This window comes from Anticarsia gemmatalis, chromosome 20 (assembly GCF_050436995.1).
Source record: "Anticarsia gemmatalis isolate Benzon Research Colony breed Stoneville strain chromosome 20, ilAntGemm2 primary, whole genome shotgun sequence".
Taxonomy (NCBI): domain Eukaryota; kingdom Metazoa; phylum Arthropoda; class Insecta; order Lepidoptera; family Erebidae; genus Anticarsia; species Anticarsia gemmatalis.
Window position 1 is genome coordinate 7,655,011 of NC_134764.1, and position 27,521 is coordinate 7,682,531.

The following is a 27,521-nucleotide window of genomic DNA, read 5'->3' on the forward strand; positions in this document are numbered from 1 at the left end:
ATATTTAAGGACCTAAAAATAAAGCCCAGATATTTCTTGATCTTTTTTCCCGGATTTTTTAATTACTCTGAATTCTTTCTGATGTCAGCCTGTTGCCATCTAGGTAACATTATTGGGACGCCCGTCAGAGGCGCTGATCAGATTTTCATACAAAATTTCTCGATGAAAGGTCGGTTGTCAGTAGTCGATAGTAGTAGAGAATTGAGCTACTGCTTGAAACAAAATTTTACGTTTATGGAATTTTGTTTCAGGAATAAATAACATAGTCTCATGCAGTTGGGGGATAAAATAAAAGAGCCGTATTCAAGAACATAATTTGTATATTGGTTCTGTATTAATGTACAACATCAATATTTGCGAAATATCAGTTAATATATAACTATCATGCATTATATTAGACAAATAAAAGCTCTGATTATACATAAATTCATGTTAGGATATGTTGGAGAGTTTTGAGGTAAAAATAGTTACAAAGATAAAATCTTAGAGGAGGTATTACAAAAAATAACTTTTACAGTGCTGGACTGTTTCCAGTTACATAATTAGACCTATATACGTTAACAAGAACTGACTCACACTAGTTGAAAAACAAGACATATTTTTTTGGTAAATTTAATTTTATACTAAGAAGGGCATTGTTAAGGAAACAATTCTTTATGTATACAAGAGACAATTATATATTATATATTTTTTTTTTGTATTTTTTGGCACATACTATTATGATATCTATGGTTTTAGGTTTGTTTTTTTCTTAAGGATGTCCATATTCGCAATAATTTTTTTTATGTCCAGCACTGTATCTATATTTTTTTGCTTATGTCCTATAGAGTCAAAATATTAAGCCAGTGTGTAGTAACTATTTAGAAGTATAGATACCCTTACCAATTCACAAGCAAGGTAAGATTTACGATGCAACATCTCACTCTTTATTACGATATGAAAGATCAAAATGACGAAATATTTACATTTATTATTCGATAAAAATTGGTGTTTTTATGGAAGAAACCACTAATTCGACTTAAGATAATTTTACAGAAAATGTCCGATCATAGTGTGACGACACATCTGCGAACCACGGTAATAATTACTGATGGGTGTGTCATTTAATTTTTTTTTCAGGCTTCTTTTGTGTCCCACTGCTGGGCTAAGGCATAATAGGTGACTTAACACAGCGAGCGGAATATCAAACGTTAGACGACGAACCTTGTGCACAAATATTTAGTAAACGATTGACCGTTTTTACTTTTCAATGCAAAATTACCCCGAGTCTGGTTCGCTTATAATTATGAAGGTGTTTATTTTATTTGTATATTAACGCTATTATAACAGCGCATCAAGCTGACAAAACGAGGCATTTGATTTCATAATAATAACATTGCCGATACTGTCACGACAGGCGCTTGATTTGCAAAATTATACAAAAAGCGCATCAAAGATTTTCTTTACCAAAACTTGCAAAGAATATTCTAATCTGCAGACTGATAAGTCTACGTTTAATGATATTCGAATTTAAGCATAATTACGCTAAATAATTAATTAATTCTATTTTTATTTCTAAATCGGGTTAGTAGTGGCGTAGAGAGAGGAAATACGAGAGGCCTTAGGGATCAATTCGTTGTTAGTCAATAATGATATGGTTCTATTCTACTTTTGCGGGCCTTATTCTGTCTCCTTTATACTCAATCTAGAAGTTACTTTTTACTATTTCCGTTACTTTGATTTTCTTTGTTCTGTTTTGCGGTGTTACCATTAAAATATCGTGCTTTATGATTTTTGCTGTAGCAACACTATGCATAATGTTGCTATGTCATAACAATTAAAAATTAATACGACGCAGTAAAAGCTGGTTAATAGCACAAAATGGATATTATGATTACAAATCTCTTAACAAATATCTGTAGACAAACAGGACTCGCAACTGTCCTACACTAAAGCAGATTGAAATTGATGTAACTTGATCCTGAATTGGAAAAGTATGGAAGTTCTTTGCAGCTTTTCCTTTTAATTCCAAGAAAGCTGTTCTTTTATGTATATATCTACAAATATTTGCTAAGAGTAAAAGATGCGGAGTCAATATGTGGTTGTTTAGTTTGCGGCAACAGGTCTAGGCATCAAGATATCTGGACCGTCGGTCGTGTCGTCCTCGTCTTCATCCTCACACGCGTCCTCCGGCTCGCCGAGAGCACGGACGAATTCTGCAAAACATAAATTAAGTAGACGTTTATTAGCTGATTAAATACATAAGAACCTTAAAGAGTGTGTATATGTAAAGACTAGTTCTAAGCCCATTAAAATTGTGCTAAAAAAGGGTCTCAAATGATACTGACCCAAAAAGTCGATACGTCCATCTCCATCAGAGTCCACTTCCTTGATCATGTCTTCGACTGTAACACAGTAAACATAAATAAGATAACCGAAATACTATACTTTTCCAGAGTGAAATTACTGTAGTACTGATACCTACTTACTTAGTGAAACGATAAAAAGGCATTCGAGCTCTCTAAACTAGTGCAAGTATATTTGAGCACATTAAAGCCTTTTTAAAAACATGAAACTGTTTATATCGAAGTATAGGTTCATTAGGTAGGTACTCACTCTCTTCCTCCGACAAGTCTTCTCCAAGGCACTGCAGCACAGCCCTCAGGTCCGAGGCACAGATGTACCCGCGGTTGTGTTTGTCGAACACTCTGAACGCGTCACGCAGCTCCCTCTCCTCCTGCTCGGCGGAGGTCGGCCCGCTCATCGGACCCATCGACTTTGAAAGAATGCTCACGAACTCTTCGAAACTTACGTTGCCATCACCTTGAAGACATATGTTGAGATTAAACTTTACATAAAGCACATATCACACTTAACATTAGCTCATTTTTTGCCAAGTAGTAAACGGCACACCGTGCATGTCTTACGACACTGCCTTTTTTATTTTATTTTTTTCGTCAGGAAAATACTTACTGTGTGTCCCGCTCCAGGGAGGTAGCGGGGGTCTAAGAACATCTCATTTCTTACGAAAGGAAACTGAACAAGGGTCCACCTACCATCAGTATGATGGGAGTTAAGCTAGCACGTTACCTCGTTGCGACTCATCCTTCCTACACAATCTTTTGCTTCTTAACATGATTTCTTACCGATACAAAAGTTGTAGCATTTTAAGTGATTAAAACAATAAATCCTTACCGTCACTGTCGACTTCCTGAAGCATGTCCTGCAACTCCTCGACCCTCGCGAACTGTCCCAGACTGCGCATCACTCGGCCCAGCTCCTCCTTGGTGATGGTGCCGTCTCCATCTTTGTCAAACAGGCGGAAGGCCTCGCGGAATTCTGTGGGGAATAAACAGATATTGTATTATTCTTGACATTTATTAAAGGCATTAAACTAGACTGACTAGCTGGCAGGAATACAAAATGTTGGCTTCCCATTCTATGTTATTCAGGCGACATTTACATACTGATAAACAAAGCCTTGAAAGGTCAAAGTTGAGGTCTTGGATTAAGACGAACCCGGACCATATGCGAATTTAGTCACCATTTGAACGATCAATGATTTTAGCTCTGTTAAGAGCAGCTTATGGATATACAAAATAAATATCCAGAAATTTCGGTAAATAAATAAATATCCAGGATACGCGCTGTTCTTGGGGAGGAATGTTTAGTATAGATCTCGATTTTTGTAAAATAAGGACGCATATCTTACACAAATTAAATAATTAAGTCTTTCGTAATTTTAACACCAAATTTGCTCCTAACCAAACAAAATAAAGGTGGTACTAAGTGTAAGAACTATCAATAAAAATACAGTAAAATGGACCTTTCATCTGCATCTTGGTGATTCCCGTCCTCTCGTCAACGATGGAGGCCTTCCTGTCGAGCGTGGTGTCCGCCGCCGGCTTCAGGAACGTCACCTGACGCTGCGGCTTCGTCGGAGTTGTGCCCTCTGCTGACATCTGCTGGCTGTTAACAGGTATGTGATAAAAACTCGCTCTTCAAGCAATCTTATTCTTCTCTGCCCCTCCCACACTTCTGGGTTTGTCAATTCTTCGTTCCCTGTCCAATCAGTCCTGTTATGGAATGCGCTCCCTCTTGAAATCAGGATGTCCACTAACCGTCTTACGTTCAAGAGCAAGGTAAAAGATCTATTGCTGAACAAAGTTGCTGAATCGTCACAATTTGCTTAGTTTATATGTATTCATATATTTACCTATTATTGTATATTTATTGTATGTTATTTTCATTTATGTAATTAATATGTATGTATATGTATTATTTTGTATATATTTAATTATATGTTAGTATATATTTAATATAATTATTAATTTACACTCATGTTGTCTACATCTATTATTATTTATTTACACACTTTTCTCATCTCACTCTCCTTCCTCTTTTTAAACACCTTCACAACAATCTCTGCATCACCCTAAGGTAGACTGGCAGAAAATGCTCCTGGCATTAAGTCCGCCTTTATACAGCTCTGTATACAAAGTTTAAAATAAATAAATAAATAAAAATAAAAACGCTATTTTTGTGAAAACCTTAGGAGAGGCGAACATGTCATTTTATAATATTTTTCCATCATTCCGCGACTGTGTAAAAAGAGTAAAAACATTGTACTAAAGTCCGCAAAAACAAAATTAAAGTAGGGATTCGCACGTTTATAAATACCTACACACAAAATGTAAGTAGGTATCCAACTAATTTATGTTTATGTATTACTAAGCGAGATATTTTAAATAATGATTTGTCTCCTGCAGATTGCCGTAGTGTTATGGTACCAAAGAATTCTACACTTTTTAAATGAGAACAGAAAAACAAACCAAACAGACAATCATCCTAAATTTCCTAACCTAAATTCAAATTGCCGTTGCTCCAACTACACATTTCTGATTTCAACTATTTCACCACAGCATTTCAAAAGCTACACTGCCAGAACGAAGTTATTTCCATGTACATTGTACAAATGCATACATAATGAGATAATTCCTCAGGAGCGAGGGAACTGAAACTGTTTGACTGTTTGAACATTGACCTCTCTCGCTCTCGACCCGAATACTTTGTAAACGACGGAGCAAACAGAATTTTTAAATTGGATCCTAGTTGTCGTAGAATAGTAGAGATTTTTTCTCGTAAAGAGGATTCAATATTGATGTTATAAATCGAGGTTGAACTCGGTTCATGGAAGCAGGAAAGCGCATTGAACAAGAATATTTCAAAGAAAAATGGAAAGGCCAAGCAGTGAGGCATGTACCTAAATTATTACGGCATTAAAAATGCGACTTAGAATTACTAGAAATCGGTTCAATGCTAGTATAAGTACAGGTAAATAGGGAACTAATATTCGAAAATAAACTCTTATTTGGTAACTGTTTGAAGCGACCAATTAAATTTGACTAGATTATGTTTGAATTCGGAATTGATTGTATTTTCTTTATTTTTACCTACCCACTTTTATTCTGCTATCACTGAAAACCCTTGATAAAACAGAAACGTTTTTGTAATGAAATATACATAAATAAATAAAAACTGTGCTACAGTTCCGAAGAATTACAAGCTGAATAAAAAAACAGAGGTAGGTAAGTCAATTTCATTTAATCCGCATAGGAAATAAAAACGCAATATACTGTCTGGGAGCTATTCCATATTACGCTACAATGCTCGGTCGCTATGAACGCTTAGTTGTAAGACACGAACAATAGGAGCATTGGACAGGGTGACCGGACAAATAAACTTCACTTCTTTACAGCAGTCTGTTGTGACAAAAGCTTTGCTGGTTAGTTCGTAATAGAAAACATTGTGAGCTTAGAAAATTAAAAATGTTATGTACTTACAACTACTTTTGTTAATGGTTTACGGCTTATCTTGAATGGTAATATTTTTCTACTTGCTTACTTAATTCGTGCAAAGTTTGGCGCTGACTTACATTTAAAACTTCGATTACTAATTTAATACCAGTATCCAGCTATGTAACAGATTTTTTAATAAACGTTTCTGTATGCATAGCATATTTTTTATAAAAAGCGACTTATCAAAAATAACAAAACATTTCCTATTGTCATTATTTATTGTGCAATTATATATTTTTCAGCAATAAGGTATTTTGTGCCTTATTGCAGAGTGTATTTAAGGCAGTGCTTTTCTTGATTTTACTTGATACCTACGATATGTAGGTAAAACCACAGATTACCTCACAAACTTCTTAACGTATGTTAATTGTACCTTCCCAGACCCCCATAAGTATTAGCATAATGTCTCCACTTGCTACTTCGAGCGCAGTTCTGTGCGGCCATTATAAAGTTATCTTCATTTAAAGCCACATTGTCCGACCCGCTTGTAAAATATCTTGATTATTTCAAGAGAAACCCACGGGAGTGAATTTGATTTGCTTTCAAATTTATGGTTTAATTAAGTTGTGCCGATTCAGCTGGAGTTGATGGCTTTTCAGCTGTTTAAGCCCCGGTTTCTGAGGTACATTTAGCGGCAGTTTATCTATTCAGTAGCGTTAAAACTCATACAAAAAAAAACGCTATTGAATAGATAAACTACCGCTAAATGTTTCTGAGTACATTTACACCGGGGGTTAATTAGAGTTATTGATACAACTAGCTGACCCGCGCAACTTCGCTTGCGTCACGTAAGAGAGATTGGGTCAAAATTTCCCCCGTTTTTGTAACATTTTTTACTGGTACTCTGCTCCTTTTGGTCGTAGCGTGATGATATATAGCCTATAACCAAATGGTCTATCTAACACTGAAAGAATTTTTCAAATCGGATCAGTAGTTCCTGAGATTAGCGCGTTCAAACAAACAAACAAACAAACAAACAAACAAACAAACTCTTCAGCTTTATTATATTAGTATAGATTTATCCCAGTTTTTGCAGTTTCTTGGCTCTATAAGCTCTGGGAATCTAAGAATTTCTTGTTTTGAATTTAGGTACTAATGTAAATAATTGTTTGATACGCTGATGATATCCTGTCTAAAAAGATACAATTTGTTCATCGTTGTATTCAAATTATAAATTATAGTACTGTACTATTATACTAAAAAAGCATGATAATACAAAGGCACTTAAATATTTCTTTTCAAATTTAGCAATATTCCCACAAAATATTTCTAACAATACAGACATCACAATTCACCGTAACTCCGCTCTGGAGAATAAATACAATATTTAAGTATTAACAGCAATAAAAGGCAATGAAAGTCTCGTAAAAAGTTAGAACGCTCACTGAATGTTGGGTACCTTCCCAATGTTTCATGTACTGTACTGTTCTAAGTATTCTTCTTGTTGATTAAAACAAGAATACTCAAGTTCCGTACTGGAGTCGCCCTCTGGATGTATGTTTATGTATACTTCTTTAATAAGCAGTAGGCCTAACCTCTCCCTCATTCCGGGAGGAGACCCTTGCCCAGCAATAGGACATTATTAGGTTAAAGTTGTTTATTTGTAGTATTAGAATGTAGCTTGATTTCTCTGTATTGATTTATCGAGAGTCTGACATTAAAAATTCACTTGAGTTAGTTTTTAGGTCTAGGGAACACGCCAGAAGCGCTGATCTGTCCTTTCTTCGTAATTTCTCAACCAACGCAGTTCTCGATAGTCGATACCTATTGGTAGGAAATTAATCCTAAGTTATTAAGCTTTTGCCTTAAAACATCCTTACAAAATAATACAATCCTGGTTTATTTTTAGGAAAATTTGCCTGATTTCAACTGGCCGATTGATCTGTTGACTATTTTGTCACGGTTTTCTGCGATACTTAAAAAAATAACTTACAGAATTATATTAAAAATGTCTTCAATAAAAGAAAGTTATTTCAAAATCACTTGGAAAGCCTAAACATTATGATTTACAGCATCTAAACAAGTGAAACATAAAACATGTTACATCAGTATTTACGATCAAATCGTCGTAATTCCACTAACAAGATGATCGAACTCATTTCGCCACTGATCCTAAGCTTCCCTGAACCGTTGACATGAGATTAACTATGAAACGACCGCTTAAACATCTACGTAAGCCAGCATTCCTCAAGGGATGTATCGATCCGAACCTTATACCCTTATTGTATTTTGCTTTTTGCTACAAATCCGTATTGGGTATTTTTTTGCCGCTGCTATTCCGAAATTTATTTAGGTTTTTCGCCTGATTAATAATGAAGGGTTACTTTGTTGGTTTAGGTTTTGTTGTTGAAAATATAAATTGTAATTAGATTAGGCGTATAGGTTATTACAGGCTTAATGTTAAGTCCTGTTTTTTAAGGAATAAACTCTGCATATTCATTTTTTTACAATTACAACTAAGTATTTCTTTTTTTTAAAGTAGGTTTGTATAGCTATACCAATACAAAGTAAAACGCGAATTTCTATCTATACTACGATTTTATATCTAAACTGCTGAGCTGATATTGAAGAAATGAAGCGTGGAGATAGTTAAAGACTCAAACAGGTTATTGCTACTTAATTAAACTTTTAGCTTAAAACTTAGGCTCTAGCGTCGGATATCATTATTTTTATAAAGTAGTTATAAAAAAATATTCAACGTTTTAATACAGATTAAACTAAATTAACTTTAATCCAGCTTATTCATGTTTCTTTTGTTGCTTTCATAACTTTTGTTCGCGCTCCATTGCTTTCATTGCCAGGAAATTGAAAAGCTAAATAAAAGGCAATTTTCCGCCGTTTCATTGGATCATGAAGAAATATATTTTTATATTCATTGAACGTTAATGGAAGTCTTCGAAAGGTGTTCTGAGTCTGTCATATAAATTGAAAGCATTTTATAAAGATGTTGGCGTAGGTGTTGATTAATAAACAACCTTTTACGGGTATTTCATAAATTGTCGCCTACTTGTTTTAATTACAAATGTAGTTTTATCTGATGATCATTATAAGCGCATGGTAAAATTGCATAACTACAAGTGACAAAACTAAACGTAATGCAAAAAAGATGAAACTAGGGAGAGCCGGACAATAGTTATGAAACAGGGATAGTATTTGAAATTTGTTTGCAAGCTCTTTAACCCCGGTTTCTGATGTCCATTTAGTAGTAGTTTATCTATTCAATAGCGTTTAAGCTCATATAAACATGACAGTTTGACTACATAAACTTCCGCTACAGCTCAGAAACTGCCTATAAAGTTATAAATAAGTAGATTTAAATTCCGCCTACACAAAAATAACTTTCTGTCGTAATAAATATTTGAGAAATTTTATGGGAAATCTGCGAGGAAAGTTTCAGTAATTTTTTGATTTTCAGCTTAAGTTAATGGTGTGTGTATGTGGAAATATTTACAGCTGGTGTTATATAACCTTTGAAGAAAGAAAGACTTACAATAAATTGTGTCAATGTAATTTAATATCTATGAAACGAACCGCTGAAAAGGCCTCGAATTGTATGAAAGTTTTTCCAATATTTTATCCTTCTGTGTAAAAGTGAAATCATCACGATGCAAATGTTTATCGATTTTATAGGTAGAATTTATGTCAAAGAAGGGACGATTTTCTACCACTATCGACAATCAAATAACTCGCAAGACCATTTTTTGAAGTAATAAAATTATTTATTAAATAGTAAAACTCACGATTCTCAATAATACCTAGCAAAGAAAATCTCGTTAGACCTGGCATTCATGTATTGTTTACGTAGTATTGTAGATTGTCTTACCTCTCAGAAGGGCTGAGTGCGAGTGAGGGAGGACCCCGGCTGTCAGGTCTGGAGGTCTCATCGGGAGGGCCGGGCTCGCCGCCGCTGCTACTTGTTTGTCTTGTCTGTGTAAAACAACATAAAAAATTCTTAGTTAAAAATTAATATGGATTCTCACTCGCAGGTCTTATTAAAAAACTAGCTGATCAACTCCTTTCTCGAACAAAGTTTCATCCCCTATTTCACGTCTGTATACTTAGATAGTTTTTTTGCCAAAATTGCCGTAGTTTCATCTTCACCTTTAACTATTGCCATTAATTCATAAAAATCGCTTCACTGGTCTAGCTGTAGCGTTACAGACTGACTGGGGTGGCGTGGGTTCGATTTCCACATAGAACAATAATTTGTGCGATCCACAAATAATTGTTTCGGGTCTAGTTGTACTTTGTGTTCGTTGTTTGTATATCTGTAAAAGTTCCCGCGACACAAGAGCAAATGTTAGTGCGGGAGTTGTTTAAAAAAAAGAGACTGTCGCATTAAAATCACGTAAAATTCAATCCAATATACCAAATTATCCCGTAAAGTGATAATTTAGTTTCACAAATAGAGCAGTACTTCATAATCACGTTACTAGTCGGTATGCAAATGGCGTATGATGACCGTTCTAAATGTCATGCGACAATGCTATTTGCATCGATTTTACCTTTGACACACATACTAACTTCCATTTAAATTCCTAATGGGGTAATGATTTGTATAGCTGTGAAAGCGTTTCCAATGTTTGTAGGAGGTGTTTATGTTACGTTAACTTGAAGCTTTGTCAACAGATTTTTTTAAAACGACAATTAGGATATTTAAATAAATTGTTAGAGATATAAAGTATGCAGTAGCGGCAATCAATCTTATAGTATTAAAATATTACAGTTTTGTAATTAACGGAACAAACCCTCGGCTAGAAAAAGGCTTTTTAAACTGGTATAGGGCAATTTTACTTCCCATAAAAATTTATCCCGAAACATAAAATACAAGGTAGCTTCCCATACCATCATAAACATTTTGATTTCATTGTTACATTAAATTTAATCTTCGTTAATAATAATCCATTTTGAACTTAAATAGCTTAAACTTTAGTCTAAAGGTAGCTCTAACAAAAACACTAGGATCAATACCATTTACGAAACTATAAAGCCTGACTTACAAATCGGCTTTAAGCCAGTATCATGTACCATCAAGAATACAAGCTCTCAAAGCCTTGAATCTGTAATGTGCAAAGTAGCTTTCAATACGAACAGCGATGTATCGGGATCTCATTGAAAACCTTTACATTTTTCAATACTTTCAAATAGATTTTACGAAGAGATTTACAGCGAACAGCGCTGGGGATATTGTTTGATGTTTTGTATTTTAAAAAGATTTATTTTACTAGTGTAAAATGTAAAATTCTGTGTCTAAAAGCTTCGCGTTTTGTTAACCTTTTAGCGCAATTTGAAGTGTTAACTTTAAGATTTTTCAATCATCATTACCGTTCATTAAAAGCACAGATTTTCCTGCTATCTACCACAGTAGGTATATTTTGAGAAATGCATGAAAATGGATCAGCGCCTCCAAAGTGGTGGTAGGAAACATACAAAACAACATTTAACTGATTGCTTAGCTACAACGTGACATATGCGACAAGTGAGCGACGTAAGAGCTTGTTTTGTTCAAACAACCAATGATTTCACTTTACCTATATAAATATTTATATGTATATGATATTGTTGCTTTTATGTACAACTAATGGATCGACCGGCTCTTCCCAGTTTAAAAAAAAACTGATTTCCTGACTCCCTTATAATATGTAGCATATTACTACCGATTGACCTCTAAAGCACAGATAATATATCTACTTGAAATATGCTATAACTAAGGGTAATTTACTACTTCAGATAGAATTTAATAGCAAACCTAAAACCCATTTTCACTGCCATATAAAAGCTATAGCTATCACTAGGGATGCCTTCGCGTCCAGGCCGAGTTTTAGTCATAGCAAATGTCTTCAACAATATCTTTTGAATAACCGCATTTTTATATTAACAAAATCAATCTCTAAAAAATTAACAGAATCAACCGCAAAGATCACTTTTCCGAATGACTAAGGGGCCTTGAGTCAGATTTCAGGGATAAAAATATGCTTGACCCTTCAATATTAGGCTACCAAGTAATGCGATTGCCTACATTCGATATTATCTAGAAAAGCACGTTTGATACTAAAAATACCTTAAAAAAAAATATATTTATACCTTGAAAAAAATATTTAATTTGCTACCAGTCTTCCACCAGATCTTTTGATACAAATTTCTTGAATGACTATTTGGTTAATAGTGATAGGATAAGTCATGTCAAAGGCCTTTCAGACTATTTTAAAAACAACTTTGACACTAGGTTGACCACTAACCATACGATTAAATAAAGGTAGAGGGAGGATATTTCCCTTCTCATTTGTAAAGCTGGCAACCCTAGACATAACGATGTACACAAGCTTCGTTACACTTTTCAATGGCCGCGCGAGATAGCCTCGACGTCCACTACGATCAATTTCAGTTCCATCTCATACTCCTTTATTTCTCTCTGTATCCGCTACAAAATGATAGATGTAGCTCCAGTGTGGGCTATTTTTAACCCCTTTGTTAAATGGTTTTATAGAAAAAAATGCAACAATTTATATAAAATTTTGAAATTCATTTCTAAATTTTAATGTCAAGCCAGCCTTTAACAATCACTACAAAACTACACTAAACACTATAATCATACTATCCGCCCGATTAACCAAGCAATAGAACGGAATTTTTTATCAAATGAGTGCCTAATAAAATGGTCCTTTCTTCAATTATTACAATTTCAACATTATTTACGAAAAAAATACATAGCCCAGTCAACTAGGTACTCTATTAATTAGAGTTTTTGCAATGGATTGATTAGAGGTTAAATAAATTAATTTCCGTATGTTTAAAACCATAAAGATACAACGCGAACATTCTAGTCTCTAGTCGTGTTCAAATAATGAAGATAATAGCCGAAGATTAAAGAACAAAATTAGGTACTTGGACTCTTTTTACACGAGAAATCTTTCCATCCAAACTAAATCGCGGGCCGGATCTATTACTAACTAAATGCAACATATAATATATGAATACAAATACATTTGTATTGATATACGAGGCATTGTTAGTGTTAGCTGTGTGTAAACAGTGTCAATTCATTGTCGTGACGTCAGCACTCGATACTGATGCCTTGAATGTGGTGAAATATTTGTATACATTTGTATATATATTAGGAGTTTGTGAGTCGTAGTTAGGTCTCAGGTTTTAGTCTTATATACGCGTGGTGTATATAAGACTAAAACCTGATGATGCCTATTATGAAATACAATTCAAGTTTTAAGTGAAAAGCTGAGCAGTCTCGGTTTTCGAAACTTGAAACTGAAGCCCTGTTTCAGGTGCTGGCAAACCCATATAGCATTTTACTTAACCCTGCAATCATATCAGGATCTTGTGAGTGTCTACCGCTCGGCAAACAAATACCATTGATGCATCACAATAAAATTATGAGTTGATGAGACAGAATTACTTTAGTCTGGATGCATTTGTATCCAGATTTAAGTAATTTCTATAAAATGGAAGCAACGGGAGAAAATAGTTCTATACCCAGACGAAATTGGGCCAGTCTGCTAGTTCTAAATATCTATGAAACAAATTTTACGAAAGTACAAAGTGCAAAATAACTCTCTACGGTGCTTTAAAGCTATAAAAAAGGTATAAATACAACAGTAATTGCGTACTCACCATGATACCTTTGAGCTGATTCACCAGCGGCGAATCAGCGAAGAAGTTGTTCACCGCGGAGAATATGTTTGTTCGTTTGTTCGTCTTGCGCTGCAGGCGCTCCCACGCCCGCCCAGCTCACGCTGCACAAACAAACACACGTCAACACATGTGCTTCATGACCCTCATGTACTCTACTAGCCCAATACGTCAGTAAACAGGAAAATTTAAATAATTGACAACCTGTTTTGTAAATTTGTGGAATTATGATAATAATAGCGAATTTAAAAAAAAATAGGTAGGTAGATACGTTTTACTGTTGAATTGCATAGTAATGGCGGAATACTATAATGAATAATGTGTTTTATAAAACATTTGCGCATTGTGAAATGTCTAGTAAGCGATGGCTATCCTGAAATCATTCTGATTTCATTAATAATAAGTGAAAAAATAGACAATCAAAATCGATTACAAATTTAAACCTGTAAAAAATGTGTGTGATTGGAAAGCGGTACCTAATTATATTATATGTTATTCAATACTTAACTTACTGAGAAAAAAGTACGTAAAATCGTTTCTATAATAAAATTCTACACGAATGATTTTATATAATTATATCTATCTCTCAACAACTCCTAGAATTCTTGGAATATCAATCAAACTTGTACGCACCAACATGAAGACGCACAAGAAAGTTTGGACAGCAAATAACTTCGAACTATCGAGTGAAGACACATAACTCAACTATAACAAACTTTTGTACAAGCAACTATTTCGAGAGATGACCCTTCATATTGGTTTAGTAACACAGGTGTAGAGTATGTATGTATCAATTATATCCGACCGTTGAAATCTCTATTAAATAGTACAAGCTCTGCTAAGTTAGAAATCATATATCCGTGTGTGAGTTGGCCAATGATATTCAAATAGGTTTTCGGGAATCAAATTCTAGTCTACATTGTTGAAGCAGACAAATTCTGTCACCTTCTCGGTCAAATCGCTGTATAAGTTAGCATGGAAATAATTGAAGAACCAGGCTTACGCCTACGATATTTTTATTTAAAAAATTACACCACCGGGTATAACAAGGGTTAATATTACCTATTTAATATATGTATACAATACCAAAATATTTTATGCCATTCGACCCGATACATATCCCTTTCACATTATATAAATTAATAGAACAATACATAGAGCAATATTAGACATTATAACGAATACACAAACACAATCAGGTAAATATTCAATTAATGAAAGGCAAGCCAATCAAAGATATTTCCACAGCTATATTGAAAGCTAGTCTATAATGCACATTTGTTTACAAAACGAACACGTGATCGGTACACGGCTAAATACAGCGCAGTTTACGTGGGGATTTTCCTAAATGGATACTTTCACAGGTCTGTGTAAAACTGTTTCGTAGCTATTTGTGTTATGGACAAGTAGTAATTTATGACCAGCACGGTTTTGCTCGGGTTAGAACGTTTCAGTCCCTATTTTGGCAGTTTGAGGGTAGATTTTTTAAAGCTTGATTTTTAAAAAATATTGGTAGGAATGAAAATCAGTTCATCTCAGATTGGGCACGAGTCTCTTCTTGAATTGAAATTATTGAACTAAGTATCCATTAAGTTTGACGGCATTTATTTCTTATACATGTAACATAATTAACAAAGAAATAAGGAACCATTTTGAATTGTGATAGATTTGCATAATCATACATAGATACATTTTGTAAGCGCGAATGATCCGTTATAGTTTGACTTGTAACATTAGTATATGTAAATAACATAAGAATCTATCCGTGACTTCCTATCCTTTAAAAACCTAGATTAAAGAATATCTCACAGATATAAAAACACAACTTTATACTATTTCATTTTCCTCTTCGATAAAAAAACGTTGTGTAGGTACACGAAAACAATTTGGAAAACGACCGGAAACATTGGAAACAAGTTAAGAACTAATTTATTTACTAAACTGAAGTGACGTAAAAAGCCGGGGCAGATAGTTTACAATAAATTCTGAACAACAAACACATTGATATTCAAATAACATCCATCCATGTCAATATTATAAAAAAGAAAATCTGTCTATCTGTTACACATCCATTAATAAACCGCTGAACCCATTTTCTTAAAATTTTTAATGAGAATAGTCGAACAACCGAGGTCCAACATTCGCAAATTTTTTGTAAAATATAACCAACCTCAAACAGCTAATATCGGTAACGAAATTTTACTACGCAAGCAAAGCCGGGTCATCTTCATCATCTTGCATTTTATTCAGAACAACAAACTCATTTCTATCTAAATCTTATTCTCCATATATTATTCTGTATTTATTAAAATTGCCCGCGTGTATTTGACGTCATCTGAGTAGAGTTTTCATCAAACGTTCTATAACAAACGTTTTAACTGTAATTTCTCCATCTGTATTCCATCTAGGCTGAGATTTATTGCCTGTCTAAGTAATCTAAAGAGCTTTTAGTCTCTAGACGTTTGTTAGGATTAGATACAACATCTTGTTTTAAAATTGAATGATGAATGTCGTTAATATTTTTGTCGACCGCCTATGTGGGCTGGTAGTGTATCTGACTGCTAATCATGAGGTCCCGGAATCGATTCATTGATCGGACAAAGTACAATTGGTCTTTTATAATTTATATTATCATATTTCTCAATAGTAGCCCTAAAAATTACATGCGACCCCTATTACATGGGACTAAGGTCATGCGATATCGTAACGGGTAAAGTAATGGCGAAACATGGGTGTATGAAACACCTCTGAAACCTCGGTCGAATAGGCGTGATGTTATAAATGTATGTATGATGAATCAATTTATATATCGGGACCGCCGGTTATGAGTACTCTGAAATATTCTCCTAGAAATATCATGAGCTGGTAATCTTAAATCGTAAAACTGTGCTTATCCTTCTAAACGTATATAATCTTATTCTAAGAAATTCATCTCTAAAATCCCCGTGACCCGGCACAGTGGAGCGATGGCTTAGAAACTTATCGACCCGCGTGACTTGGGCCCAACGGGACGGAAAAGGTCGACTAATAACGGCTTTAATCGAACAACTATTTGTCAAAGCTTTAAAATGTAATATATTGTCTGTGGTGTGGAGTGTAACCTCGGACGCTATGTTGTGTTTTATTGGAACAAGGGAGCAATTGGTTTTTTATTGATCAACATTTTGTTCATATAGTTTAAAAAGATATAAGAAGTAGTAAAGTATGGTCGCGTTTAACATTGTTTAAAATGGTTATTGCTTAAAAATGTATACCTGCTGGAATTTTTTTAACCTTATTGCCGTCTATCCCATTGCTGGGCAAGGATCTCCCCCCAATTTGAGGGAATAGTTAGGCCTCAACCACATTCAGCCAAGTTGAACTTATTATATTTATTACTTAAGATTATAAAGTCATACTAACTTCAAAATCATTATTAAGGTTGCTACATCATATTATGTACTGCATATTGAAATAATAGATAGCTTCTATCACTCCAAACCCAGAATTCATTGTCTTTTACCAAATATCTCCAGATCGTAAAACACCCCATTTTCCTCAATTACTTCCCGAACTTTTGGAAAAATAAACAACGAAAATCAATTCTCTTTTCTACGAACCATTTCAAACGCATTTTCACGCAATAAAAGTTGTTTCTATTTCACCTAGCTCTATCCTGCACCTTTACTTGCTTGTTTTAAATTCACTAGAGCGACAGCAAATATACAAACAATTCTATCAATAATTGTGTAGTTGTCTGGGTTAACAAAAGAATATTAAACTTGCACTCGTAAAAGGTTTATGTAAACTGCTCAGACTGCGTATTTTTTGTAAATAATGTTAAAATTGTAATTATTACAGACAGAAACATTTTATTAGGCACTTTTTTATATCAACGAAAAAAAGAACAGTGACGTCACTACGTCGTATTTCTATACTAAAATGTGTTTGTGACACTTAATAAGGAGCTGATTTGTCTGGTAGTTAAGTACCCAATCGGTAAGCTAACCGATAATTATCCAGAATTGGTGAAACTAGCCATAAATATTTGGAATAACTAAGCTAAGACTAATCTATTACTGATGTGATAGCAGAGTGTGTGCAGTGATAGCCGAGTGGTATAAGTTGACACCTCCCAAGCCAATGGTCGCAGGTTCGAATCCGAGGCAACACACCAATGACTTTTCGAAGTTAAGTGTGTATTAGAAATAATTATCACTTGCTCCAACGGTGAAGGAAAACATCGTGAGGAAACCTTGCATGCCTAAAATTTGTTTAATACATTTATTGAGGGCATGCAAAGTCCCCAACCCGCACTTGGCCAGCGTGGTGGACTTAAGGCCTAACCCCTCCCTCATTACGGGAGGAGACCCTTGCCCAGCAGTGGGACAGTAATGGGTTAAATTTATTTATTTATTTATCTATACTAACATTATTATAAAGCTGAAGAGTTTGTTTGTTTGAACGCGCTAATCTCAGGAACTACTAGTTCGAATTGAAAAATTCCATTTGTGTTGGATAGACATCACAGAACATCACGCTACGGCCATTAGGAGCGGTGTACCAACAAAAAATTATACAAATACGGGGAAAATTATGACTCATTCCCTTATGTGACGCAAGCGAAGTAGCGCGAGTCAGCTAGTCCAGAATAACCAGGTAGAAAAACATGGTATCTATACTTTATAAATATCAATAGTTAAAATAATGTTTTTTTCCTAATAACCTTGCGTTTAGATTTAAAAATAAAAGCCCAGAATCGATTGCTGAGATTGGCACGACAATTGTATCTTGATAAAAGTCAAATGATCTAGAATTCTAGACTTATCTGCCTGTTAATCTAGATAAGCTAAAGTGCCCGAGCTTGAGAAAAAAGTGTAATTTCAGACGTCTATACTAAGATTAAAGAAGAAAGAAAAATCCTGGTCCTTTTTTCTAAAACGTTTGCCTGTCAAATTATGACCAAGAACTTATTAATATGATTTTATCTATTGGTTTGTTTATGATATCGAGTAAAGAGTTAAATATGATTACATAATTTTTAATTCAATCACACTTAAGACCCGTTTCATTAAAATGTTATGTGTAGGTACAAGTCGCAAAATTTTAAAATCGTTTGCAATATATTAGTTATGTATGTTGTTATAAAAACCATTATGGTTATTCAAATTCCAATAATACAATCGTCACAATATCTCCATCTTACTTACTGCCTAACCCTTCTTAGAGAATAAAGGCATAATGTAACAATCTCAATGAAATATCGGTCTACAAACCATTCCCTCCAAAACCACCGTGTTTTTAAGTGTAACGCGGCGTAAAGCTATTTACGTCAAAATTAATGGCCGCAGGGAAATATATACTTTACAAGTAAAACCTTCTTTGTAATAAATGTACCGTATTTATTATATTTCTCAACACTTTAGCGGATAACTTGACGTGATTGTTTACGTTAGTTAATCCGCCATCTTGGATTTTCTGCTGCGATTGACAGCTTTTAAATAAATAAAGATTATTAATAGAATAGCTGTTACAGACGTGGCTCTGCCTCTTTAGCTTCTTATTTTATTGTTGTACTTATATATTATTATCAGCCTAGCCTTTCTTCTGTGTTGGAGTCAGCACCACCAACAGCACAATTTAACGTGCCTTCCGAAACACGAAATAACTAGCTATGTATGATTCGATATTTATAAAAAATGGTAGAGTTTTTATACGAGCAAGTAAAGCTAAAAACCAGCTACAATAAATCTAGCTATATTAATAGCAGTACAACAAAAATAACAAATACATTACAAAATCTAGCTAACGTAGATACATACATGTAGTAGTGTAAGAGAACAAAATACTGTGAAATAAGATAACATAACAATGATTATGAAGACAGGAACGTGTGTAATTCTTCGTCGTTCACCTAGAACGACGTGTGAACATACCTACATGTGAGAAATTGTCCTTTACTTATCCTTGTAACATGATAAGAAAATTAATATTGCTTTTGCTGTTAATTTTCTAATAGAGATTTCTCTTTTATTTTCTTACATAGATAACTCTTCAGCCCGTGACGTCATTCGTTTGAGAAAAAAGGTTTAAAAGTATTTATCTAAAATCATGTATTTTGAGAAAAGTGGTACAAATAGGTGTCTACAAAGTTTATGAGCATCACATTTCAAGTCTACATTTCATGTTTTAAGTGAGACTATATAATATCGGTAAAAGATAATCCTTTCCCATACATCAACAAGGAATTAAAAGTGGGTAAAAATGTTGTCAATATTTTTATTTCATTTAAACTAAACAGTTAACGCGGTCACGGTGATAGTGAGTCGTATGCTTAAAAATAAATAGTCACATAATAAATTAATGGCACAACGATAAAAACATAGCTTTATCTAAATTCATTCATTGTTCTCTAGAATTTATGTCATTCATAAACTATGTCTAGATCGTTTTAAAACTTCATTACGAACTTTTTTTAATTTGCGGCATGCTCTAAATCATTTCATTAAACTGATTTGCGTACAAAGAGTACAAATGTTATTCTTCATACAGCTCCTGGAGGGCTGAAAAAACTTGTAGCCTCTATTTAACCCTCGGTTTTTACTATTGGCATGCAAATTTTCATCAAAATGCATTGAACGGTTTAACTCGGAATGCGTTACAAATAGACAGATTTGTACGTAATTAATAAATCACTTTGAATCGGCCCTTAATTTTTGCTATTTTTTGTAACAATTGGCCATAGTTAAACGGAAACGATCCAACCCACACAGCAAAGTTTCGAGATATTTAACTTTTAAGTTCAGATCACTTTAACTTTGGGACTAACTGGGTTTGAATTTTACTTGGATTGTTTTCGTGATATTAAAATTTTAACTTCAAGGAGTGTTTTGGTATACATAACTCATTTTACCCATAGTGTGGGTTGGATCTTTTCCGTTTAACTATGGCCAATTGATGGTTGATATTGCCATCAACCGTACCACAAACCGTAAACATTATCTATCTCAACCTCAAATTATAATTGACATTAATCTTCTCTTCTATCTACCTTTGACAGTTAGAACTTTCATAATGATAAACGTAGATCTGCAACTTCCCAACTTAAGGGTACCATTGCAAATTCATTTAAGTTGTACGGTCAATGACTGGACTGCAGACAACTGGTCGTTTAGTTTACCCTTGATCAATGAAGAAAATAAATTGATTGATCAAAAGGAATGTGCCATTGTCTGGCCTGATCAAGTGACGCACATGATTGGTTAAAGGAATCAGTACTTATAAGAGAAAGTTATACAATGATACGCATTTTATATTAATAATGTGCCTCTGTGGCGAATTTCGTAGTGTATCCGACTGCTGATCATGAGATCTGAGGTTCAATTCTATTTCTATCTATGTTAAAAAAAACAGTAACCCGGTCATTACAATTTTGGTTGTTGTATAAAGTAGAGCAAAGAAAACTGATGTAGCATTTTCTTTTCATAAATTATATTTAAACAATTTCTAAACCAATTTTGAAATGATAATTGAAAAATCAAACATTTTGACTATACTAATGCAATATCCGCGTACGTACTACACATATGTATATGTATGTTTGTACCAATTTCAAACATAAAGAGCCGAATAAGTTTTTAAATAAAGCTGAATGAACTCAGATAGCTTATAGCAAGGATGAATTTAGAGGAAGGCAATTAAATAAACATATAAGCTGGAATCAGCTAACGGCTAAGACAGACAATTATTAAGATATGAGCCTTTTATCCTTTAGAGATATAAAACATTTGACACACGATTAAATATTAATGCATCGAAAACTATCTTCATTTCATCTTCAATCAATCCAATATATTTGATAATTACCAATTTAACTATATTATCAAATTCATGCGCACTTTCACTAAAATGAAAGCTAACCCTCCTTTTATTCCGCAGTCGATTAAAAAGAAAAGCTGTTCTTATCAAAACACAACCCTACAACTCCGTTTTTCCGGATCTACTGCTATATTATTCCACAATAAAAGATACGTATAAAGGAAACATCCTGTATTTAACTCGGCTACATCTACGTACGTATAACGAGTCATAAGTAGGTCATGTAGCGAAATTTTCATTAAATTTTAATTACAGTAGCGAAAACTCATTGATTTACTTGCACAAAAGGGTGTGGAAGACACAATAATTTATTTACAATTTCTTTACTGAATTACACCACCTGTAGATGTGCAACGGAACGCCACACAATAAAGAAAAAAAACAAACCATAAATTAAATTTTTGTGTAAAGAATGCTGTAATTTTTTTTAAATTAGTGTTGCGAAAAAACGTACCTTAGTGAAAAAATCGTGAGGAAATGTGTTGTGTTCGACGTTGCACTGTTGTTTCAGTAACGCGGCCGCTTTCAGGAGCACTACAGTTCAACTGAACTGAGATGCTGAGAAACTGGCCTGTGTCAAATATTCGCGCAGGCGCTGTAGGAACTACGTATAAGGGTCGTCTCAGTGTTGCGGATTGACGACTTTTGTGTCAGACTTGTCGCATGGACGTAATTATTATGACGTTGGAGGTGCTTTTTACCCGACTGCGTATCACAAAGGAAGGTTATGTCGTATTGTTGAATTATTTTCCTAATTCGTTGGTTATAGTTCTCCCTAATGGATAATTGGCTGTTACATACACAAAGTTTTAGTATATTTAAAAACGTAGAAATCGAAATAGTATTTGTCCATCATACCTACAAAGAATTATAGAAATATAAAGCTGAGGTAAAAAAGTTGAGGAAAATATAAATAATAATTCATAAGTCTTAATGATTTGAGTTTTTATAATCCCGATGTTTATTCATATTATGTCTTAGAACATGTCGCTCCTTGAATACAAAAGGGCCACAAATCGAAATCTATAAATTTTACAGGAGAGCCAAAACAAATTTTTGAAACTGTTTTTTTATAACATTTCATATATTTATTTATTAAATATAAGATGTTAATATATCATTAGATGCGTATTTTTTACCTCTATCTTTCTACAAAATAAACTTTGTAATAGCAGTTACCTATTAAGAGAAAAAAGCATATAAGTCCCTTTTGCATTCAAAATTTGAACCAATATTATGAGAAATATGTCAAAAATTAAACACAGTTTTACAAATATATATGGTTAATTGTACTTTTTTGGTAAAAAAAACCGTATCAAAAAGTTTAATAATAATTACTAAGTAAAACCATAACTGAATAGACCAGGAAAACATTGTATTAAACAATCTAAATGAAAAAATCTTAACTTTTTATTAAGTAAGTAAAATTATTGAGATCAACTTTGCGCGTAACTTTCATTATTTAGTAAAATTAAACATCAATCATCATTATCAATCAATGGGTAACGTGACGAGTAGACTAAGTGCAGCAGGAGTATTAAAGAAATAAGATAATAGAAAAGGTTTTTGAGTTTTATAAGCCTTTATATTTAGCATTCGTGGATTATTCCAAAGCTTTTGACAGCATTACTCATTCCGCCATAGAATCATCACTCCATCCAAGTCCTACTTAAAGATACTATGTAGAATCGAACCTTCATACATCAAACTCATCAAAGCAATAGACAACAATATCATTCCAAATCCAAAGAAGCGTGAAACAGGGAGACCCGCTATCTCCCAAATTATTTACCAGCACCCTCAGAGAAATTTTCAGGAGCCTGGCGGTGTTATGGCAATCAAAAGCATAGTTGTAAGTGGTAAACAGTTAACAAACCATTGTTTTGTAGATGACATATTCCTCTTCTCTTTTTCGGCATCGGAACTCGAATCAATGTTCAAAGATCTGAGCACGGCTAACCTTCAGATTGGACTGAGTAAGAACCGTACAAAAACCCAGGTTATGACCAACAACACAAAACGTAGGGTCGAGGTAGACGGGCACGTCATAGACTATGTCGACGAGTACACTTGCTAGGGCCAGATAGCCTCTTTTTACAACCGACGGGACAAAGAGTTGGACAAACGTGTCACAAGTGCCTGAAAGAGATCCTGGTCCAGGAAATAGCTAATGAAGGGTAACCTTCCACTGTCACTGAAGTGAAAGCTCGTCGACATGTTTATACCTACTACCCGTCCTTACCTACGCTGCCCAAACATGGTCCCTTACGGAAAACCAGAAAGAGCCAGAGAGCGATGGAGCATAGTATATTATGCATCAAAAGAACAGATCACGTCCGAAATTCTATACTGCGCTCCCAAACTCGCATAGCCGATGTAAGGGAGAAAACCGCATGGCTGAAATGGAACTGAGCCGGCCACATTATCCATATGCATTCGGAAAAGTGGACCCGCATATCTACCAACTGGACGCCAGAAGATGGTCATAGCAGACGCGGGAGACTTAAATGGAGATGGCGGGATGACCTAGACGCATTTGAAAAGGACTGGTCAGATCTTGCCCCTGAAAGAGAAATTTGAAAGGAAAGGGTGCCTCTTTACTTTGCCTGCATCAAAATGTATTATTTTATTTTTAAAATTGTAACGAAAACTAAAATTATTATCATACCAAACGGTCATATTTCTGGCCTTCCCATTCTAGCACGCTAAAAATTATTATTTATTCCACAATAATTTAATGCAAAAGGGACGTATTTCAAAATATGCTACTGTTATATTACAAAATATAATAACAAATACTAGTGTTTGAATGCAAAACGGTCGTTTTCAGAAATATGGCACTTTTGTATTACAAAATATGGTAACAAATACTATAGTTAGAATGCAAAAAGGACGTTTTCCAAAATATGGCAGTTTTGTCTAGTAAAATATAATCACATTAACTTGAAATTTTGCTCCCAACACAGACATATTTTGGATTGTGGCACTTTTTCATGCAACTGACGAGCATTTGCGTTGAATCTCCGGGCGCAACTCAAAAAGTGGCTGTTTTGCACTGACATTACCTGTCAAAGTGAGCTAATGCAAAAAGGGCAGTAAGTCAGTGCAGCCATAATATAAGCAAAAATGATGGGGGTTTTTTTTTTACTATAAAATATAGTCGGTTCAGGTGTCATTTTTGCAATAAAACGATTTTCATTTTTTTTTGAGTTGTGGCCCTTTTGCATTGAAGGAGCGATGTAAAGCAAGTTTCTGCAAAAATACCTTCTTTTGCTTTAAAGATTAAATAATGTCTGGTGGTTTATGCAACCGCATTTTTGCATGTTTGTTTGTGAGTTGTTCAGTAATTTTTTTTTTTTTTTAATAACCCATATCTGTCCCACTGCAGGGCAAGGGTCTCCTCCCAAACGAGGGGGAGGGGTTAGGCCTTGAGTCCACCACGCTGGCCAAGTGCGGGTTGGGGACTTTGCATGCCCTCAATAAATGTATTAAACAAATTTTTAGGTATGCAAGGTTTCCTCACGATGTTTTCCTTTACCGTTCAGTAATATTTATTTATAATTTTACGTTATCTTTTTTCAGACATATGTATTTCGTCATGTCATACGAGTAGTCCTTACGCTTCCTACGACCGACAAAAGACTTTTTTCTTATGGAACTGAGTAAAACTGTAGTTAAATCTTAAAGACTACAATATGCATCTTCATCAGTTGATGAAATAAGAAACTATTTTTTTCAAGATGATGTCCGTTTTCATATGGGTATCATAAGGTTGTTGCACTAAAAATGAATATAATATTGCAAAAATATTCAGTTGTTGCAGAGGTAACCCTCTACATAAACACAAAGTCACAAATTCTCGCTCTTCTTGTTTAATAATAGTAGCATAAAAGTATAATGTACAAACAGTGTTAGTTATGCAACTTTGATTTGTAAATAATAATTTAAACGTCCTTAAAAATAGTTTTATCTTTGTCTTTTACAAAAGATGGATTCTGGAACCGTAAATATAAAACGAAAAAAATGCAAAATACTTACGAAAACCTGGTTTTATTTGTTTTTAAATATATCACTAAAAGGAAATATATATCACAATGTGTTCACTATACCGAAGTTATTTCGATACTGTTCGTATATGGACATTAAAATCGAATGTCAGTGTGTTTTTTGCTCTTAAAACTTGTTTATATTCGCATAAACAACATCTTACGAGTTATTATTATGACGTAACCTTTGCATTCTAGATGAATTAATAATTATAGGTCGTACGGTAGTGTAGTCTAATAAACTAGTAGTGTTTAATATGTTAATGCCGGTTAAAGTCTGCCTTAAATCTTCAGGATTGCATAAATTCTCACTAGCTGCCTGATTTCAACAACAAGTTGAATGATATTTACGGCCAATTACCATATTACAGGTCTCAGTTATTGTTGAATTACTAGATTTGCAAACCTCAATTGACCTCAAAATTAAGCCCTTGGCTGCTAACACACACTATTTGTTATTCTATGCAATAATATTGCGGCGGCCATTTTCGTGAAGTAAAGAGGCAATACAGTGTTTAAAGTAATTAAACACTGGCCTAAACTGCAAATTACACATAGATATATACCTCTTAAACAGTACCCTGAAACAGGAAATTCATTTTCAGAAGAATTTATTACATATAAGCGCAGAATTTCATGCGAATTTTTTCCGCGTCAAAGTCGTGCCAGTGTAACCTCCCCTTATTTAAGATTAAATACAACATGCAGGCGTATACACAATGTATACAGAATTACAGATTACGCTATAGATATATACATATAATATACGTTATATATATTTAAGTATATATTGTTATCTTGGTCTGTGGACGACATGATGGTACATCTGTGTTTATACGAGCGCATAGTGTGGTTATCATATAAGTTTATTATTATGAAGCTGTACGAAGGTACTCAAAGAATCTTGTTAGTATTTTATTTTCATAAGATGAAGAAATGTCATTGATCTCTAAATTATGGTAACTTAGTAGTATAGTACTTACTTGCTTGTTTAATAAATGCCGTTAGGTTCATAACAACTGAAAAATAAATATATCTCGTAAAATAATATTCTGAATAAATATTCTGAAAATAGCCTCTGTGATCTGCCCAGTAATGTGTAAGACCATTTAAGACCAATGATGACAAGGTGTCAGTTTCAATTTCCGATCCGAGCAATTTGTATGCTTTCAACAAAACGTTATAAAGAAGTTTTCCTTTATCGCCAGAATAAGAGATTATTTCTAAGGTACACATTAATTTGAAATGTCATTGATGCATGTAATACGTCTTTCTTTACATCATTTTTTTAATCCTTTACTGTTCCACTGCTGATCCAGGGTGTACTTATGGAGTAAAGGAAGGATTAGGCCTTGAGTCCACTATGCTGGCCAATTGTGGATTGAAGACTTTACCTCCCGAACATAATGAATCTTATTGCAATGCACTTTTCTAGAGAAAACTAATATTTATCTATTAGTTAAAAAAAACAATCATAAAAACATCATTACTTAACCAATTAATCTTGGTATCTTTTTCCTACAGAAAAACTCTTTCACAATAGTTTTTTTTTACTTTTCCGCGTCACACCTACTAACTGTGAATTTAAGTGATCAAGGCTTTCTAGTGTCAATCAAATGTATGTCGAAGGTTTATCGGTCTAACTGCTGAACCATTTTCGATTGAATATCGCATGGATAATTACATTCTAGCTAGAATAAGCAAAACTAAGTTCACGTAAATTAGCAATGTCTCAACCCAAAAATTTTCGCACCTTGACAGTCTTTACTAATTAGGAAATAGGAGTAATGTTACAAATACACTTTACTTTAGGGTTCATGATAGAAGCTTCCCCGCGGCACACCCTGGAAGTAGCTAGGTTTGGTATCGCAGAACCTCTTTCTCTCCTTCCTCTTCAGATTCTCCTCTCACCACAATGGTACTCTCAAGCACTAGGTAAAACATCCAGCCTCCGCCTCCAAATACGAATGTCTCGTCTCAGACTTGTACACGTGACAATGGTCTCTTTATTGATGAATTCCAGATCGTAAAATTTTGCGATTCTCTCTTAAAGGTCAAATAATCGAATTGATATTTAACAAAACTACGTTTGTGTAACCTTCTGATATTAATGTTCAAGTGAATATTTTATACAGAA

At 34.1% G+C, this 27,521-nt stretch overlaps 1 protein-coding gene across 2 annotated transcripts; it reads right to left on the reverse strand.

The window, feature by feature from the left end:
* Positions 1-302: 302 nt before the first annotated feature.
* Positions 303-25,471, reverse strand: LOC142981643 (neo-calmodulin-like). 2 transcript variants are annotated; one of them, XM_076127683.1, is made up of 8 exons: positions 25,377-25,471; positions 13,464-13,585; positions 9,661-9,764; positions 3,806-3,948; positions 3,175-3,318; positions 2,596-2,802; positions 2,328-2,384; positions 303-2,195 (listed from the first exon to the last, which is right to left on the reverse strand). In XM_076127683.1, the coding sequence occupies exons 2-8, from the start codon at positions 13,464-13,466 to the stop codon at positions 2,086-2,088; spliced, it is 768 nt and encodes a 255-aa protein (XP_075983798.1). In that variant the 5' UTR covers positions 13,467-13,585; positions 25,377-25,471; the 3' UTR covers positions 303-2,085. The 2 variants fall into 2 exon arrangements, with proteins under 2 accessions (XP_075983798.1, XP_075983797.1); XM_076127682.1 differs by lacking the exon at positions 25,377-25,471 and adding an exon at positions 21,793-21,908.
* Positions 25,472-27,521: the final 2,050 nt, after the last annotated feature.